Source organism: Salvelinus fontinalis, chromosome 13, assembly GCF_029448725.1.
Source record: "Salvelinus fontinalis isolate EN_2023a chromosome 13, ASM2944872v1, whole genome shotgun sequence".
NCBI lineage: Eukaryota > Metazoa > Chordata > Actinopteri > Salmoniformes > Salmonidae > Salvelinus > Salvelinus fontinalis.
Genome location: NC_074677.1, coordinates 51,166,805 through 51,187,414, shown reverse-complemented (window position 1 = coordinate 51,187,414; position 20,610 = coordinate 51,166,805). Strand labels below are relative to the sequence as shown.

The 20,610-nt window shown below is 43.8% G+C and overlaps 1 protein-coding gene across 1 annotated transcript; it reads right to left on the bottom strand.

Moving 5' to 3' along the window:
* Nucleotides 1–2,115: 2,115 nt before the first annotated feature.
* LOC129868929 (fermitin family homolog 3-like) lies at nucleotides 2,116–19,611 on the bottom strand. The gene is made up of 14 exons (XM_055943275.1): nucleotides 19,488–19,611; nucleotides 18,980–19,213; nucleotides 13,396–13,512; nucleotides 13,100–13,262; nucleotides 12,868–12,970; nucleotides 12,642–12,749; nucleotides 12,405–12,539; nucleotides 12,037–12,086; nucleotides 11,536–11,660; nucleotides 11,204–11,310; nucleotides 10,741–10,956; nucleotides 10,515–10,639; nucleotides 9,032–9,173; nucleotides 2,116–2,486 (listed from the first exon to the last, which is right to left on the bottom strand). Exons 1-14 carry the CDS (start codon nucleotides 19,609–19,611, stop codon nucleotides 2,307–2,309), a joined length of 1,929 nt encoding a protein of 642 aa, XP_055799250.1. The 3' UTR covers nucleotides 2,116–2,306.
* Nucleotides 19,612–20,610: the final 999 nt, after the last annotated feature.

The window sequence follows — 20,610 nt, the reverse complement described above, 5'->3', positions numbered from 1 at the left end:
TAGCTGTCTATGTTACTTAGATTGACACACCAGCTAGCTGTCTATGACAGTATCATGAAACCATGAAGAGAGATCCAGATGTTCATCTCATGGATATTTAGAGGGCTTCATGACCACCAGTCAGCTTGTAAAAGAGCTCCTGGTTCAACACCTCTGTCTGCTCTCTGGTGTGTGTGTGGCCATAAAGATGTAGCTCCCAATGTACACGTGCACAATCTTGCAGGTAGCAGTCACACAGCTGAAGACATCTAAAAGAGGAATTACCTAAGACAATAAATGACATACCAGCATAACCATATGGAAAAGATATAGAAGAATTTAACAATATTTTATATGTTCTACCTGGAACTTGTAAGAAATACATATGGCAGCAAATATACTTACAATATTCATAGGAGATTTTTGAAATATCTGAATTACAGTAAATGGGTGGGTAACATTTAGATATAACATACATTTGAAGTGTATTCTATAAAAAACATACAAGAGACATTTTAATTTAACCTTCTAAGGTCTCACATATGGGACATTCAAAGTACTTGCATGCCACTGTCTGACGTCACTAGCGCACGCAACGACACACTAATTCAAGAAAGATGGCGAGTCCGCCGCGAGGAGGAGCAGGAGGAAGAAAGGCGGGAAAGGAGAAGGAGGGGGAGAAGAGGAGGAGCAGGAGTGGGAAGGAGGGGGAGGAGAGGAGGAGGAGCAGGTGGAGGAAGGGGATGGGGGAAAGCAGGATGGGGAGAAGAGGACGAGGAGGAAGGAGGGGGAGAAGAGGAAGAGGAGCAGGTGGAGGAAGGGGACGGGGGAAAGCAGGATGGGGAGAAGAGGAGGAGGAAGGAGGGGGAGAAGAGGAGGAGGAGCAGGTGGAGGAGGAAGTGGGATGGGGGAAAGTAGGAGGGGGAGGAGCAGGTGGAGGAAGGAGGAAAGCAGGAGGGGGAGAAGAAGAGGAGCAGGGGGAGGAAGGGGGACACGGGAAAGCAGGGGGAGGAGGAAGGGGACGGGGGAAAGCAGGAGGAGGAGGAAGGGAAAGAATGACTTTGATAGCAGCAGTGAATCTATTTAGATAGTGGTGATCTCTCAACTATCATTCTCACAATAGCGCATTGGTAGTAGTCAGTGACAAATATCAAAGCTAAGCTGGGCTTGGTTAAAACCCTGGATAGGAGGTGTTGCCCAGCTTTAACTATGGAAACTCATACTGGAAAATGTATATACAAATATTTTATTTTTCTTATAGTAATTTTCAGTCTTTCTTATATGTTGACTTGTAAAGAAAACAATGTGAAACCCATAAGGAAAGCATTTATTTTGTAGAGCATACACCTTATAATATTCATAGATGAGTCATAATTAATATATTTTACTCAAATATATCATACCATATCTATGTTGGAAATTCACCACAATCATGTATTCAATAGTGTATGTCATATAAGGCATATAACACATATACAAGTACATCACTGTAAGGAAAAGGAAAAAACATACAAAATCTTACCAGATCCTAGATAACTTATTAGATATTGGTACAAATACTCTTCTTCTGCCATACAATATTCTTATTTGATTTTCATGATTATTTTCCATATGGGTAATCAGCTAGACTATGCTGGTAAACCAGGATAACAAGCTAGACCATGCTGGTCAGACCAGCTAGACCATGCTGGATAACAAGCATAACCAGCTAGACCATGCTGGTCAGACCAGCTAGACTATGCTGGACAACAAGCATAACCAGCTAGACCATGCTAGTCAGACCAGCTAGACCATGCTGGTCAGACCAGCTAGACTATGCTGGACAACAAGCATAACCAGCTAGACCATGCTAGTCAGACCAGCTAGACCATGCTGGTCAGACCAGCTAGACCATGCTGGACAACAAGCATAACCAGCTAGACCATGCTGGCCAGACCAGCTAGACCATGCTGGACAACAAGCATAACCAGCTAGACCATGCTGACCAGACCAGCTAGACCATGCTGGACAACAAGCATAACCAGCTAGACCATGCTGGTCAGACCAGCTAGACTATGCTGGACAACAAGCATGACCAGCTAGACCAAGCTGGTCAGACCAGCTAGACCATGCTGGACAACAAGCATAACCAGCTAGACCATGCTGGTCAGACCAGCTAGACTATGCTGGACAACAAACATAACCAGCTAGACCATGCTGGTCAGACCAGCTAGACTATGCTGGACAACAAACATAACCAGCTAGACCATGCTAGTCAGACCAGCTAGCTGTCTATGACAGTATCATGAAACCATAAAGAGAGATCCAGGTGTTCATCTCATGGATATTTAGAGGGCTTCATGGCCACCAGTCAGCTTGTAAAAGAGCTCCTGGTTCAACACCTCTGTCTGTTCTCTGGTGCGTGTGGCCATAAAGATGTAGCCCCCAATGTACTCGTGCACAATCTTGCAGGTAGCAGTCACACAGCTGAAGGCAATGTTCACATTGCCATTGAACTCGATGGCCACCTGGAATAAAGAATAGAGGATTTTGGCAATGAAGCCCTTTCTCTACATCACCAGAGTCATATAAACTCATGGATAAAAATTTTATCTCTGCATCCAGTATGAAGGAAGTTAGAGGTAGTTTTCCGAGCCAATGCTAACTAGTGTTAGCAAAATTACTAGGAGTATATGGTATCTACTACCATGCAAGCAGTTAACATAGATATCCAGTCATTGTTCTAACGCTAGTTTGCAATTGCGCTTACGCTAGTTAGCAACTTCCTTCAAACTGCACGCAGAAGCATAAAAATGGTATCCACGAGTGACTCTGGGAAGTAGATAAAGGGCTTCATTGCCAAAATCCTGAAGTATCCCTTTAATGGTCTTCAGATAAACATTTAAGTCATAATTAGTTGGACCAGGCCCTGGCATATCATCAGACTGCATACACAGAGACACTGAACACAAGTCATAACATACCAATCTCATTGCAAATGGTGAGTGGAACCCCAGATTTTTTGTTGTAAAGAAATTAGTTAAAACCCCAGATCCTTTACCCCCTCCATTGAGCAATGCAACAGTTTTCTTTAATTTCCCCAATACAAAATCAAGGACATCTAACTGTACAAACTACACCTTGATTAGTACCTGCCCCTCTTCTTCATACTGAGCCTCACAGCTGCAGTTTAAACAAATTCTAATTGACAACCCCAACATCTGTCTCTGAAATTGTCCAAAATATGAGTTAAACTATCTGCCCCTTGGTCCCTATTCTAACAGCAATCATAAAATCCAGCCTCATTCTTGTCAGAAAACTGCCTCCATTATACTAACATTGAAAAAACCTGGACTGGACCCCAACACCCTAAGCAATTACATACCAATTTCCAACTTGCCATTTCAATCAAAGGTCCTTGAACGTGTGGTCTCAATACAGCTACATAACTACCTTTCAACCAACAATCTGCATGAACCCTTCCAGCCCGGCTTCTGTGCATGGCAGAGAACAAAGACAGCCCTGGTAAAAGTAACAAATAGCTTGTTGATGGCAGCTGATGATGGAGACACTAGCATCCTTTTACTTCTGGGCATGACAGCAGCATTTGACACACCGAATCATGAGATTCTCATCAGCAGACTTAAGAACTTGCTTGGATTCTCTGGCACAGAGACTGACAGACAAGAATTTGTGACTCTTGGTAATTATAAATCCAACCCTGTCACAGTCACTCAAGGGGTTCCACAGGGCTCTGTTCTGGGGGCCACTCTTGTTCTCTATATACATGCTAGCACTTGGTATACTAATCCGAAGATTTGGATGAAACTTTAATATTTATGCAGATGACACACAAAAATACTCTACATTACGAAAAGTATGTGGACACCTGCTCATCGAAAATCTCATTCCAAAATCATGGGCATTAAAATATGGAGTTGGTCCCCCATTTGCTGCTATTACAGCCTTCACTCTTCTGGGAAGGCCTTACACTAGATGTTGGAACATTGCTGTGGGGAGCATTAGTGAGATCGGGCACTGATGTTGGCCGATTAGGCCTGGCTCGCAGTTGGCGTTCCAATTCAACCCAAAGGTGTTCGATGGGTTGAGGTCATGGCTCTGTAAAGGCCAGTGAATTTCTTCCACATTGATCTCGACAAACCATTTCTGTATGGACCTCGCTTTCTGCAGGGGAGTATTGTCATGCTGAAACAGGAAAGGGCCTTCGTGAAACTGTTGCCACACAGTTGGAAGCACAGAATCATCTAGAATGTCATTATATGCTGTAGTGTTATTGTGTCTCTTCACTAGAACTAAGGGGCCTAGCCCGAATCATGAAAAACAGCCCCAGACCATTATTCCTCCTCCACTAAACTTTACAGTTGGCACTATTCATTTGGACAGGTAGCGTTCTCCTGGCAGCCGCCAAACCCAGATTTGTCCGTCGGACTGCCAGATGGTGAAGCGTGATTCATCACTCCAGAGAACGTGTTTCCACTGCTCTAGAGACCAATGGCGGCGAGCTTCACACCACTCCAGCCGATGCTTGGCATTGCGCATGGTGATCTTAGGCTTGTGTGCGGCTGCTCAGCCATGGAACACCATTTCATGAAGTTTCCAACGAACAGTTCTTGTGCTGACGTTGCTTCCAGAAACAGTTTGGAACTCATCTCTTGGCAGTAGCACCGTAGACTACTTTATCACTGACCTCAACCCAGAGTCTCTCAGAGCGTTCACAGTCAGCCCACTGACACCCCTATCAGATCACAGCAAAATTACAGTCTACTTGAACAGAGCAATACTCAATCATGAGGCATCAAAGCCAAAGGAACTGAGTAACATTAAGAAATGCTATAGATGGAAGGAATGCAGTTTGGAAACCTACCAAAAAACAATTAGGCAACAGCAAGTCCAATCCCTTTTAGACATCTTCCTGGGTAAAACGTTCCACTGCAATAGTGAAGGTGTAAACTTGGCAGTAGAAAATCTTAACAGTATATTTGACCTCTCAGCTTCCCTATCAAATCTAAAAATCTCAAATAGAAAACCGAAGAAAATGAACAAAAATGACAAATGGTTTGATGAAGAATGCAAAAATCTAAGAAATAAATTGAGAAACCTGTCCAACCAAAAACATAGAGACCCGGAAAACCTGAGTCTACGCCTTCACTATGGTGAATCACTAAAACAATACAGAAATACACTACGGAAAAAGAAGGAACAGCATGTCAGAAATCAGCTCAATGTAATTGAAGAATCCATAGACTCTAACCAATTCTGGGAAAATTGGAAAACACTAAACAAACAACAACACGAAGAATTATCTATCCAAAATGGAGATGTATGGGTAAACCACTTCTCCAATCTTTTTGGCTCTATAACAAAGAATAAAGAGCAAAAACATATACATGATCAAATACAAATACTAGAATCAACTATTAAAAACAACCAGAACCCACTGGATTCTCCAATTACCTTGAATGAGTTACAGGACAAAATAAAAACCCTCCAACCCAAAAAGGCCTGTGGTGTTGATGGTATCCTTAATGAAATGATCAAATATACAGACAACAAATTCCAATTGGCTATACTAAAACTCTTTAACATCGTCCTTAGCTCTGGCATCTTCCCCAATATTTGGAACCAAGGACTGATCACCCCAATCCCCAAAAGTGGAGACAAATTTGACCCCAATAACTACCGTGGAATATGCGTCAACAGTAACCTTGGTAAAATACTCTGCATTATCATTAACAGCAGACTCGTACATTTCCTCAATGAACACAATGTACTGAGCAAATGTCAAATTGGCTTTTTACCAAATTACCGTACAACAGACCATGTATTCACCCTACACACCCTAATTGACAACCAAACAAACCAAAACAAAGGCAAAGTCTTCTCATGCTTTGTTGATTTCAAAAAAGCCTTCGACTCAATTTGGCATGAGGGTCTGCTATACAAATTGATGGAAAGTGGTGTTGGGGGTAAAACATACGACATTATAAAATCCATGTACACAAACAACAAGTGTGTGGTTAAAATTGGCAAAAAACACACACATTTCTTCACACAGGGTCGTGGGGTGAGACAGGGATGCAGCTTAAGCCCCACCCTCTTCAACACATATATCAACGAATTGGCGCGGGCACTAGAACAGTCTGCAGCACCCGGTGTCACCCTACTAGAATCCGAAGTCAAATGTCTACTGTTTGCTGATGATCTGGTGCTTCTGTCACCAACCAAGGAGGGCCTACAGCAGCACCTAGATCTTCTGCACAGATTCTGTCAGACCTGGGCCCTGACAGTAAATCTCAGTAAGACCAAAATAATGGTGTTCCAAAAAAGGTCCAGTCGCCAGGACCACAAATTCCATCTAGACACCGTTGCCCTAGAGCACACAAAAAACTATACATACCTCGGCCTAAACATCAGCACCACAGGTAACTTCCACAAAGCTGTGAACGATCTGAGAGACAAGGCAAGAAGGGCATTCTATGCCATCAAAAGGAACATAAATTTCAACATACCAATTAGGATCTGGCTAAAAATACTTGAATCAGTCATAGAGCCCATTGCCCTTTATGGTTGTGAGGTCTGGGGTCCGCTCACCAACCAAGATTTCACAAAATGGGGCAAACACCAAATTGAGACTCTGCATGCAGAATTCTGCAAAAATATCCTCCGTGTACAACGTAGAACACCAAATAATGCATGCAGAGCAGAATTAGGCCGATACCCACTAATTATCAAAATCCAGAAAAGAGCCGTTAAATTCTACAACCACCTAAAAGGAAGCGATTCCCAAACCTTCCATAACAAAGCCATCACCTACAGAGAGATGAACCTGGAGAAGAGTCCCCTAAGCAAGCTGGTTCTAGGGCTCTGTTCACAAACACAAACACACCCCACAGAGCCCCAGGACAACAGCACAATTAGACCCAACCAAATCATGAGAAAACAAAAACATAATTACTTGACACATTGGAAAGAATTAACAAAAAAACAGAGCAAACTAGAATGCTATTTGGCCCTAAACAGAGAGTACACAGTGGCAGAATACCTGACCACTGTGACTGACCCAAACTTAAGGAAAGCTTTGACTATGTACAGACTCAGTGAGCATAGCCTTGCTATTGAGAAAGGCCGCCGTAGGCAGACATGGCTCTCAAGAGAAGACAGGCTATGTGCACACTGCCCACAAAATGAGGTGGAAACCGAGCTGCACTTCCTAACCTCCTGCCCAATGTATGACCATATTAGAGACACATATTTCCCTCAGATCACACAGATCCACAAAGAATTCGAAAACAAAGTTTTGATAAACTCCCATATCTACTGGGTGAAATTCCACAGTGTGCCATCACAGCAGCAAGATTTGTGACCTGTTGCCACAAGAAAAGGGCAACTAGATAGATGCGCCACCCGGGTTAACTTGATTAACCCAGTTGAAACACTGTTCAACTGACGACCGAAGTCAGCCTGCCGGCACCCGGCTCGCCACAAGGAGTCGCTAGAGCGCAATGAGCCAAGTAAAGCCCCCTCGGCCAAACCCTCCCCTAACCCGAACGATGCTGGTCCAATTGTGCGCCACCCTATGGGACTCCTGGTCACGGCCGGTTGTGACACTCCCTGGGATCAAACCCAAGGCTGTAGTGACGCCGCAACACTGCGATGCAGTGCCTTAGATCACTGTGCCACTCTGGAGTCCTTGTCAACCCACCTCTAACCCACATTGAATCCTGCCGCTCTTCAATAAAAACATAGATGCAACAAAACTTCCTCAAGCTCAACAGTGATAAAATGGAACTCCTCACAGGCACCAAATCCACTTTCACCAAAGCTGGCAACCTCACCCTCATCATTGATGACACCATTGTCTCTCCCTCCCTCCACGCACGCAACCTTGGCGTCATCCACCCTCTCCTTTGACCTCCACATAAGAGACTGTCAAATCCTCATTCTTCCACCTCCACAACATTGCCAAAGTCAGGTCCTCCCTCTCCCGTCCTGCCCCTGAAACCCTCATACATGCATTCATCTCCTCCCGTCTTGACTACTACAATTCGCTACTCTCCGGCATCAACTCAAGCTCCCTCCATAAGCTTCAAATGCTTCAAAACCCTGCAGCCCGACTCCTCACCCACAGTCCTGGCAGCACATCACCCCTGTTCTCCCGTCAACTTCACTGGTTCCCTGTCTCCCAACGCATTGATTACAAGATCCTCTCAGACCTTCATCTCCCCTACCAACCCACACACACACTCGGTTCCACCACAACAGGCCACCTTGTCATTCCCAGGTCGAAGCTCCAGAACTTCGGCGACAGGGCCTTCTCCAGGGTTTGTCCTAGGGTCTGGAACTCCCTCACTCCATGAGTCCATCACTATCTTTCAGTCTCTCCTAAAGCCCCACCTCTTTGATAAGGACTACCCTTTTTGCCTCAATATATTTCATGATATGTAGCCTAACGTAGGCAATGATGTGCCAAATCTTGATTAAGGGCATTATTATAAGGTAAGCATTAGAATAAGCCGCCTCAATATTTGCAGCCATAGGTGATAATATCTCTCTAGGAGCTGATCCGTCGTCAGTATTGTGGAATAATATTAAGGTAAGATTTAAATGGAGAAAGCGGATCTGAGAGCAGCACTGCTTTTCTTTCGATCCTATCAGTATCGACACATGCCTTAATGATGCACGTAGCGACTGACCGTCCTCTCTGCATGGTGTTTTGGGTAACACGTGTTACATCTTTGGCCGTTAGAGGAAAGCTGCATTGTTAAAATACTCGTAAGCCTAAATTCCATCGCTATAGGGAAACCAGGCCCTGGTCACACCAGTCCACAAATCTGTGCAGCATGGGTGACAGGGCCTTCACGTGGCCTCTCAGCTCTGGAATGTTCTACCTGCACATTCATTTTTGTGTGTTTTGTTTTATACCTTATGCGCATTGAGCCTGGAAAATTCACTTTACAAATGAAATATTATTATTATTACATATTTGATATAATATAGACCAAGTAACAGATACATGAAGAAACATAATTAGGTAAAAAAATGAGACGTGTACCTGCTGGATATCCCAGTTGACATTCCACTGCTTCATGATGTTGTATCTCCACGTCTTCACCACATCTCCGGTGCCGAGGTCAATGCGGATGAGACGGTTGTTGGTGACGCCGAGGACCTCATCTTTACGGCATCCCTTAAACCTGTGTTTATACAGGAAATGTGTCGAATTTGGGTAATTTCAAGTGAGATCAGATTTAGTGCTATGTTGACAGGGCAGATATCTGTAAACTATTCCCCCTCAGGAGACTGAAAAGATTTGGCATGGGTCCTCAGATCCTCAAAAGGTTCTACAGCTGCACCATCGAGAGCATCCTGACTGGCTGCATCACTGCCTGGTATGGCAACTGCTCGGCCTCCGACCGCAAGGCACTACAGAGAGTAGTGCGTACGGCCCAGTACATCACTGGAACCAAGCCTCCTGCCATCCAGGACCTCTATATCAGGCAGTGTCATATCAAGCCCTAGAAATTGTCAAAGACTCCAGCCACCCTAGTCATGGACTGTTCTCTTTGCTACCACACAGCAAGCGGTACCGGGGCGCCAAGTCTAGGTCCAAAAGGCTTCTTAACCGCGTCTACCCCCAAGCCATAAGACTCCTGAACAGCTAATCAAAGGGCTACCAAGGCCCCTCTTTTACACTGCTGCTACTCTCTGTTTATTATCTATGCATGGTCACTTTATCTCTACCTACCTGTACATATTACCTCAATTACCTCGACTAACCGGTGCCCCTGCACATTGACTCTGTACTGGTACCCCCTGTATATAGCCTCGCTTGTTATTTTACTGCTGCTGTTTAATTATTTGTTACTTTTATTTTCTATTTTCTACTTATCTATTTTTTACAAAACACTTATTTTTTTCTTAACTTTTTATTTTTTTATTTTATTTTTTTATCCCATTTTCTCCCCAATTTTCATGGTATCCAATCGTTAGTAATTACTATCTTATCGCTACAACTCCCGTACAGGCTCGGGAGAGACGAAGGTCGAAAGCCATGCGTCCTCCGAAGCACAACCTAACCAAGCCACACTGCTTCTTAACACAGCACGCCTCCAACCCGGAAGCCAGCCGCACCAATGTGTCGGAGGAAACACCGTGTACCTGGCCCCCTTGGTTAGCGCGCACTGCGCCCGGCCCGCCACAGGAGTCGCTGGAGCGCGATGAGACAAGGATACCCCTACCGGCCAAACCCTCCCTAACCCGGACGACGCTAGGCCAATTGTGCGTCGCCCCACGGACCTCCCGGTCGCGGCCGGCTGCGACAGAGCCTGGGCGCGAACCCAGAGACTCTGGTGGCGCAGTTAGCACTGCGATGCAGTGCCCTAGACCACTGCGCCACCCGGGAGGCCTTCTTAACTTCTTTAAGCATTGTTGGTTAAAGGCTTGTAAGTAAGCATTTCACTGTAAGGTCTGTTGTATTCTGCGCATGTGACAAATACAATTTGATTTGACTATTTGACAAAAAGACATGTACTCACCTCACCACAAAATAACACACCCCGAACTCAGGTAGAGCCTGCCAGATCTGAAGAAACCTGAGGAGAGCATCTGTTAGAGGGAGCTGGGCCACATTCTGATAGGCTTCCAGGATGCGGGGAGTTAGCTGACAGAACAGAGGAATGGTTAGAATCACTGGAGACTGAATCTTATTGTTTGCTTCTCTTGCCATACATTCGAGTTCCGCCCAGATCACATGACTCTTACCTGTTTGGACTTGTACTTTTTGTGGTAGCGTGGGGATACAAGGCCGTGTGTGTTGATGATGTCATCAGTCTGAGCAGCTTTGACCCCGGGGGTGGTTCGCTGCATGTCCAGGAAGGACTGGATATTCTGCACCTCATTAGAGAAGGAGCTGTCTGCTAGACTCTTCCCCTTGGAGGCTAAACGGCAAGCTGCCATCCACCTGCTGTACTGCAGCTCCTAGTGGAAGGGGGAGGAATGGACATATGGAAAGATGGAAAGAAACCATAGCATAGCAAAGTGGGATATAGTACATTTATATGTAGGGTCAGGGTGACACTGAAGAGGAAACTGTTCTTATAGCAGTTGGGTCTATTCTTTGCGACATGTTATATACATGTACACAAACCAGTGGTCAAATTCAAATAGCTTTTTACTTATAGGAAAAGTGCTTCGAACAGAGTGAGCTGAGAGTTGAGTTCCTTACATTCTCACAGCGTAGGTAGACCTCATTCATGCCCTGAGCCCCAGGAATCAGCAGTCTGATGCAGAACTTCTGACCAGCCACACTAACGTCTGGGACCACCTCACAGCCTGGGGAGCATAGCACTTCCTTATGGGACCAGTTTGGACTCATTTGGCTTGTTAAAGTCACCAGTGAAGAAACGTCATTATATCTAGAATGTCCTTTCTGATGCTCTATGTACTACACATCTTCGTGTCAACTTGTGTGGTTGTGGTTCTATGTGAAAATGCTGAATGTAGAGTATGTGCATGTGGGTGGGCATTTTCACCACAGTGAATGTCAGTACATTTGACCTTTGAGATTCATCTGCTGAATGGGCTCCTTGAGGCTCTCCTCTTTACTCTTGTAGTAGGAGATGGATGTGTTGTTGAACGTGAACCAGAACTGCTTATAGCCCTTTAGTGTCAGTCTCTTTGGTCTAGGAGAGAGTGAGATGAAACAAACTAGAATGCTAAGACTTTTCAGCAACATTGGAAAGGGTACGCAGTTGTATGTCTGTGTGAGTGAGCATGTCAATAAAACCGTAGCTGCGGTTAGTGTGTGTGTGTGTGTGTGGTGTGTGGTGTGTGGTGTGTGGTGTGTGTGTGTGTGTGTGTGTGTGTGTGTGTGTGTGTGTGTGTGTGTGTGTGTGTCTACAAACACTCATCCAGACTATCAGAGTCTCATATATCTTGTGTGATCGATATCCAATCTAAAATCCATGGCAGGAAAAGGTGGTCACCGGCAGAAAGATGGATGTGAGTCAGAGGGCGTTCAGCCAGCCAGCAGTGATGTATGTTGTCAACCCATCTTACCTGAAGATGTTCAAGTAGTCATGCAGCTCTGGTGCTACCGTCATTGTTTCCTGTGAAGAGATAAAACCCTGTGTCTATTTTGTGTCATGTGCGGTTGCAATTCAACTTTTTCCATGTCACTTTTTTTGCTTCCTTACTAATCAGCCCTGATCACCATTACAGACTGCTACAGAATGGTGGATAATCAGAGGGACTAACCAGCATGTCTTCAGCACTGCACTCCTCTGCATCCATCTGCACATTACAGACTGCTACAGTATGGTGGATAATCAGAGGGACTAACCAGCATGTCTTCAGCACTGCACTCCTCTGCATCCATCTGCACATTACAGACTGCTACAGTATGGTGGATAATCAGAGGGACTAACCAGCATGTCTTCAGCACTGCACTCCTCTGCATCCATCTTCACCTCCAAACACTGAAGGGCGGAGTCAAGGTCATCCATGGCAGGACATGATTTCATCAGCCGGGGCTCTGACAGAGACACCTTACCAATGTGGTGCTGAGGATAGCGCACACACAAACGTATAACAGTGTGAAAGAGAAGGGAAGCAATGTGTCATAGACAGAGAATAACCTTTGGGGACAGTTCTTGTTTGTTTACCTGAAGGGCAGCAAAGAGCATCATCTCTTCCTCTGTGCAGCCAACATCCTCTAACAAGATGGCCCAGCGAGCCTGCTCATACATCTGGGTCAGACGGACTGCATCATACTGGAGACGGAGACAAGGTAGATAAAGTGACCGATTACACATAGCACAATTCATGGCCACCATGAGGTAGAAGAAGGAAATAATCGATAGCCCCTCAGAGAACATGTTGCAGGCCTACCTTGGGATGCAGGTCATGGAAGCAGTAGTATTTGAAGCGTAGCAGCAGTCTGTCATGCTCCTGCACTCCCTGTTGGAGCAGAGAACGAGACGAATCCAGCCATCTAAAGTCCACAATAAAACACATGTATAATTAATTGAATTACACTCCGTTATTTTTCACTAACAATACACAGAGTAACATACGCATACCTAAACATATCTATGTGTGTTGTGAACACACAGACACTCACCTGCTGTGAACTTGGGCCTTGTCCACAAGGCTGGTGGGACGGGGCGTCTTGGTGATAGTCTCAGGAGCAGGTAGGCTGACAGACAACATCTTATACACAGCCTCAGTCTGGGGTGAGTCAGCAAAGTGCACAGGCATGCCATTGGACAGGGTGTGAGCTGGACCTGTCGTTATTACACATGCAGTTAGGATATGTTACATGATATTTGGTATGTACTGTACAGTGAAAGCTATTGTACTTAATGTTGCCTATCCATTTTGAAATTTGAAGTGTACCACCAATTCCACTGGACCTACCTGATGAGATCCGAAGGCTTGTTAGATCATATACTACTACTTCCTCCTCTGTGTCTTTCTTCTTTTTCTTCTCCTCCACTGGCCGTAACAACGACAGCTCCTCTGGGTGACGCATGTCTGAGAAGAAGCAGTGTGAGGGGATACTGATTAACACCTGCAACAATGAACCTCTAGTTAGAGAGCACGGTATAGCCCAGACGCACTTCTTCAGGTACCTGCAGAATCGCAACTTTACAAAAAAGATTTCCCCTCTTTCCCATCTCTCCCAATCACCAGCTGGCTTGATGAATGTTTGAACCTGGATCCGTATGTAAAGGGACATACAGTCTTTCTATGGTGTAAGACATTATTCAGAATATGATATGCCCCACTCTTGACCATGTAAAGCATTCATTGGAGGTGAGATTTCTGATATCACCTGGCATTCTGCAATTGACAGGATACACTCATCCTCTATCTGCATTAGACATGTGTTACTACAGTTTAAAGTATTTCATTGTCTACACTTTAGCAGGAGTATACATGCCAGATTGTTTCCAGATACAGTGCATTTTGGAAAATATTCAGACCCCTTGACTTTTTCCACATTTTGTTACGTTTCAGCCTTATTCCATAGTCTGCAGAGAAGAATGGGAGTAACTCCCCAAATACCGTTGTGCCAAGCTTGTAGCGTCATACCGTATAAGACTCAAGGCTGTAATCGCTGCCAAAGGTGCTTCAACAAAGTACTGAGTAAAGGGTCTGAATACTTATGTAAATGAGGTATTTCTGTTTTTTATTTTTAATATATTGGCAAAAATTTCTGAAAACCTTTTTCCGCTTTGTAATCATCAAGGGGATAAAACTGTAAACGTAACAAAATGTGGAAAGAGTCAAGGGATCTGAATACTTTCCAAATGCACTGTATACCGGTAATGACTAAAACTTATTTCAATTCTTAGGACCAATATCGAATTAATTTAGGGCATTTCCAGACCATGTGTGTAAATTGTCCATTGCCCCCACTACAGTGCCAACATTTGTCAGACACAGAAGGTTGCTGAGTTTCAATTTCCTAGTGGTCAGATATACTCTCTATACAGACATTTGAAATGGATACAATTTTCAAAACATCATTTTTTCCAAGATACGTTCCCATGTTTCAGAAGAAAGGTGGACACCTAAATCCTTGCCCCAGCACAATTCTACACGTGGCATACACAAGATCTGGAGTTAGTAAGGAGTTTATAAAGTTGACTGGCTAAGTGTCTACTGTACTTAAACATTTCAGTTTTCTAATTCAGTATACTTTGGAGATCTTCTTTCCCACATGTTTAGAAAAATGTGACCTTATTTGTAAGTAGAGTAGGAAGTCTTTATTGGGAAAATTTTATTCATTTCTGATTTGTTCAAATGATCCCATATTGTTGTCATCAAACAAATCAGAGACCATGGAAATACATTTAGCTTCCCATTCTCTATTTACCACAAGGTTTTCCATTATTCAATACACCCCCATTTTACCAAAGAGGGGCTTGGGATGAATGCTTCCAACAAAGCTCAAAGTTGTGTGCAAATTGGAAGCAATCTCACAGGAACATTTTAAAATGGGATTCTTTATCCCTTCCCAGTATTTTGGATTGTACCACAGGGCCCGAAGAGACAACGAACATATGTTAATGTCAAAGACCTCTTGTTTTATGACCTCCCAAGGAGTGGGATCGTTGTTATAAGCCCATTTAAGAGGGTACCTTGCATTAAATACCAAATCGTTTTTCTGAATATCAGGAAGGCCCAGGCCACCTCTATTTCTGTCCATTTATCATTTTGATTGGCTGACTCAACGGGGTTTGTTTCTCTCTCCAGAGAAACTTCCTGAAAAAAGTAATGAACTTCTTGAACCATTCTCCCGAAAAGGAGAGAGGGATTACACTGAGGAGGTATGTTATAGCTGGGCTAGACAATCTGGACTCTCTCGTTCTAAAATGATCCACCAAAATTGTTGCAACCGTTATTACTAGCCTGTTCAACCTCTCGTAACGTCTGAGATCCCCAAAGATTGGAAAGCTGCCGCGGTCATCCCCCTCTTCAAAGGGGAGACACTCTAGACCCAAACTGTTATAGACCTATATTCATCCTGCCCTGCCTTTCTAAAATCTTCGAAAGCCAAGTTAACAAACAGATCACCGACCATTTCGAATCCCACCGTACATTCTCCACTATGCAATCTGGTTTCCGAGCTGGTCATTGGTGCACCTCAGCCACGCTCAAGGTCCTAAATGATATCGTAACCGCCATCGATAAAAGACAGTACTGTGCAGCCGTTTTCAGCGACCTGGCCAAGGCTTTCGACTCTGTCAATCACCGTATTCTATCACAGACTCAATCACAGACTCAATAGCCTTGGCTTTTCAAATGACTGCCTCGCCTGGTTCACCAACTACATCTCAGATAGAGTTCAGTGTGTCAAATCGGAGGGTCTGTTGTCTGGACCTCTTGCAGTCTCTATGGGGTGCCACAGGGTTCAATTCTCAGGCTGACTCTTTTCTCTGTATATATCAATGATGTCGCTCTTGCTGTTGGTGATTCTCTGATCCAACTCTACGCAGACGACACCATTCTGTATACATCTGGCCCTTCTTTGGACACTGTTAACAAAGCTTCAATGCCATACAACACTCCTTCCGTGGCCTCCAACTGCTTTTAAATGCTAGTAAAACTAAATACATGCTCTTCAACCGATTGCTGCCCGCACTAGCAACACTACTCTGGACGGTTCTGACTTAGAATATGTGGACAACTACAAATACCTAGGTATCTGGTAAGACTGTAAACTCTCCTTCCAGACTCACATTAAGTATCTCCAATCCAAAATTAAATCTAGAACGAGCTTCCTATTTCACAGCAAAGCCTCCTTCACTCATGCTGCCAAACATACCCTCGTAAAACTGACTATCCTACCGATCCTTGACTTCAGTGATGTCATTTACAAAATAGCCTCCAACACTGGATGTAGTCTATAACAGTGACATCCGTTTTGTCACCAAAGCACCATATACTACCCACCACTGCGACCTGTATGGTCTCGTTGGCTGGCCCTCACTACATATTCGTCGACAAACCCACTGGCTCCAGGTCATCTATAAGTCTTTGCTAGGTAAAGCCCCGCACCTCACTGGTCACCATAGCAACACCAGCCTGTAGCACGCGCTCCAGCAGGTATATTTCACTGGTCATCCCCAAAGCCAACACTTACTTTGGCTGCCTTTCCTTACAGTTTTCTGCTGCCAATGACTGGAACAAATTGCAAAAATCACTGAAGCTGGAGTCTTATATCTCCCTCTCTAACTTTAAGCATCAGCTGTCAGAGCAGCTTACCGATCACTGCACCTGTACACAGCCAATCTGTAAATAGCCCATCCAACTACCTCATCCCCATATTGCTATTTATCCTCTTGCTCTTTTGCACCCCAGAATCTCTACTTGCACATCATCATCTGCACATCTATCACTCCAGTGTTAATACTAAATTGTAATTATTTAGCCTCTATGGTCTATTTGTTGCCTTACCTCCCTACTCTTCTACATTTGCACACACTGTACATAGATTTTTCCATTGTGTTATTGACTGTACGTTTGTTTATGTGAAACTCTGTGTTGTTGTTTTTAATTGCACTGCTTTGCTTCATCTTGGCCAGGTCGCAGTTGTAAATGAGAACTTGTTCTCAACTGGCCTACCTGGTTAAATAAAATAAAAAAACATGTGGAAGAATGTTCATTTTTATTGTGTCTATTTTACCCAATGTTTTATATATGCACTAGATATCTGACAGACAGCGCTGACAGCGCTGGTTTGAAGCCACCGCGCCTCCATCTAGGCACAATACATGAAAAAACTTACAAATTATATTATGTGAGCTAAAAATATAAACGCAACATGTAAAGTGTTGGTCCCATGTTTAATGTGCTGAAATAAAAGATATCAGAAATGTTCCATATGCTCAAAAACCCTATTTTGCTTGGATTTTGTGAACAAATTTGTTTACATTCCGGTTAATGAGTATTTTTCCTTTGCCAAGACAAGCCATTCATCTGACAGGAGTGGCATATCAAGAAGCTGATTAAACAGCAAATTTGGCAGTACGTCCAACCGGCCTCACAACCGCAGACCACGTGTAACCACGCCAGCCCAGCACCTCCACATGCGACTTCTTCACGTGTGGGATGGTCTGAGACCAATCACCCGGACAGCTGATGAAACTGTGGGTTTGCACAACCAAAGAATTTCTGCACAAACTGTCATAAACCATCTCAGGGATGCTCATCTGCGTGCTCGTCATCCTACCCAGGGTCTTGACCTGACCGAAGTTCGGCAATGTAACCAACTTCAGTGAACAAATGCTCACCTACGATGGCCACTGGCATGGTGGAGAAGTGTGCTCTTCAAGTAAGAATCCCGGTTTCAACTGTACCGGACAGATGGTGTCATGTGGGCGTGCGGTTTGCTGATGTCAACATTGTAAACAGAGTGCCCCATGGTGGAGGTGGGGTTATGATATGGGCAGGCATAAGCTACAGACAAACACAATTACATTTTATCAATGGCAATTTGAATGCACAGAGATACCTTGACGAGATCCCGAGGCCCATTGTCGTGTCATTCATCTGCCGCCATCACCTCACGTTTCAGCATGATAATGCACAGCCCCATGTCATGAGAATCTGTGCACAATTCCTGGAAGATGAAAACGGCCCAGTTTTTTCATGGCCTGCTTTCTCAGACATGTTATCCATTGATCATGTATGGGATGCTCTGGATAGATGTATATGACAGCGTGTTCCTGTTCCCACCAATATCCAGCAACTTCACAAAGCCATTGAAGCCATTTTTTTTAAAGGTATCTGTGACTATTTGATGCATATCTGTATTCCCAGAAATGTGAAATCCACACAGTAGATTAGTGCCTATTGAATTTATTTTAATGGACTGATTTCCTTATATGAACTGTAACTCAGTAAAGTCTTTTAAATTGTTACACGTTGCCTTTATATTTGTGTTCAGTGTATAAAAACATTTACCAGAATGTTTTATTGTTTTATATGTAACTAATTGGCCAATACATAGCATCAGCAATCCAGGGTTTATATACATCATTGATTTTACCACCATTTTTATGCCTTATTGTTTTTAATTGGAAGTCCGATACCCAGCCATCACAAGCTCACTGGGTTATGGAATGTTATGGGCCATCTCAAAGCTAAAATATTTCACCCGTGGCTCCACTCAAAAGTTAGTTTTATAAGGTCTGGCAGCCATTCCTCGACTACTTTGAGCGTAACCTCTCTGCTGAGAACTTAATGTAGCCCCTATTCTATTGTGTTGTTTCTGTCCTTAATTTCCACCAGCGGTTCCATAGGATAGCACCCATGTAATCTTAATTGATGCGCCCAAGTGTAACAGGGGAATTTAGTTATTGTACCTGATGTTGTGTTATGTTTGTTACTGTAGATAATGCTCCGCTTTTATGTGTTCCAATTACAATAATATCTGCAACAATAACTTCTTACTTTTATTTAGGTAGGAACTTCTCATACATGTACTTACTCAGCAGACGACAGACCCCAATAACAGTTTGGAAGACTGGATGAGAGAAGCAGGCCTGAAGCCTCAGAGTGGTCCCGTTGGGTAGGCCCAGTCTCAGGGGCTTGTGCTGGGGGGTGAGCCTCAGGCGAGCATCGGCATGGATCTCATACTTCTCAAGGGTCCAGGATAGTTGGAGCAGCCACTGCTGCTTCTGCTCCCACCACAGGGCATGGTCTGACCAGTCCTTCTTTATCTCTGGGGTGGACAGAGGAGTCTGTCGGTGATTTATATTAACACATCTATGGTGTGTCTCGTAGATACTTTGAATCTTGTTTTGAAATCAATATTCATGTTCTGATTTACAGATATTGTGGAGACGTGTCTATAATAACTTACTACACCCCACGATTAAGATATCAACAACCCTGAGAAGTTACAAAATAGATACTCATATACAATCAAAAAATATACTGTATCTTAAATATAGTCCCAAGATGGACGTTGAAGTGTACGTTGGTAGGGAACTCACGTGTCTTCTCCACAATTCTGAGTACGACACCACCAATGTGCAGGTCTGAGGTCACGCTAACTTTGAAGGGTGTGGCCTCTGGGCCAAGCTCCTCCACTGTCACAGACAGATCCCAAGCAGCCATACTTACAGAGGGAAAATATATCACTCATCTTTCATTATTGGTATTAATTGTGATAAGTGATGCTGCATCATGGCTTTAACAATAAACTCTCGTTTGAAGACGCTGTACTGCAAAGTGGTAATACAACCATCGGGTTAGGCCACATTTAAGATAGTAACACACATTAACACATTTTTCAATTAAAGCAAAAATTCATACTTTTGGGGGAAAGTAAAATGCTGAACTCTGATAGTGTACGGTTATTTATAAACAGACAAATCTGGGGAACATGGTAATGCCCTGACTCAAACTACAGGTCAAATATTAGGCCGACCCTAGTCTTGGCCATTCCCCACATTAAAATATATTGTAATATTGTACTCCACCAACACATTATAATAAGACCAAGATCATATTACTTCCTGTAAATTAATGAGCCCTTTCATAGTCATCTGTTCAATAACCCCAATACCCTTTATCCAAGCTTTTATATCTGCCCCTCCTTTTAGGACAAGACCAATTGGACTGTTAGATTATCATAGGAATAATAAAACGTTACCCCAGTAAGCCACTATTCAGTTTGGGCAATTCTAGTTCTGTGCCTCAACATCACCCTGTCTGTCTCCATTTTCATAGAGTATCTCTATCAGTGTCTCTATAGTCTCTGCCCTGGGAGGACATTGCTGTTCCCTTACCTAGTTGTAGTCGCAAACAAAATGTTCTTTAGAGTCAAACACCAGGTGCCCTCAGTCTCTATCACTGTTTGGTGGTCTTTGCAGCTTGTGAAATATCTCAGTCACTTCCTCCTGTCTATCTCCCTCTCGGTCTTAGTGTCTGCGGTCTTATCCTGTGTAAATGTCAAGAGATGGAGGACTGTTCCTCTTTCATATAACATCAGGGCTGTAGGTGCTTGTTTTAAAGGGGGAGTTATCAGATACTGTTGCTGAGCAACTATTGTATTGACAAACATGCAAGAATAATTTTCCATATGTGTAAACACATATTGGTATTGGGATAGTT

Excerpts from the sequence above, each read along its gene's own strand:
- LOC129868929 (XM_055943275.1), bottom strand. The coding sequence starts at position 19,611 with ATGGCTGCTTGGGATCTGTCTGTGACAGTGGAGGAGCTTGGCCCAGAG. Across the intron at positions 11,661-12,036 it reads GACTACTTGAACATCTTCAG|ACCAAAGAGACTGACACTAA; the intron begins GTAAGATGGGTT and ends ACTCTCTCCTAG. Across the intron at positions 9,174-10,514 it reads GTGTGTTATTTTGTGGTGAG|GTTTAAGGGATGCCGTAAAG; the intron begins GTGAGTACATGT and ends GTATAAACACAG.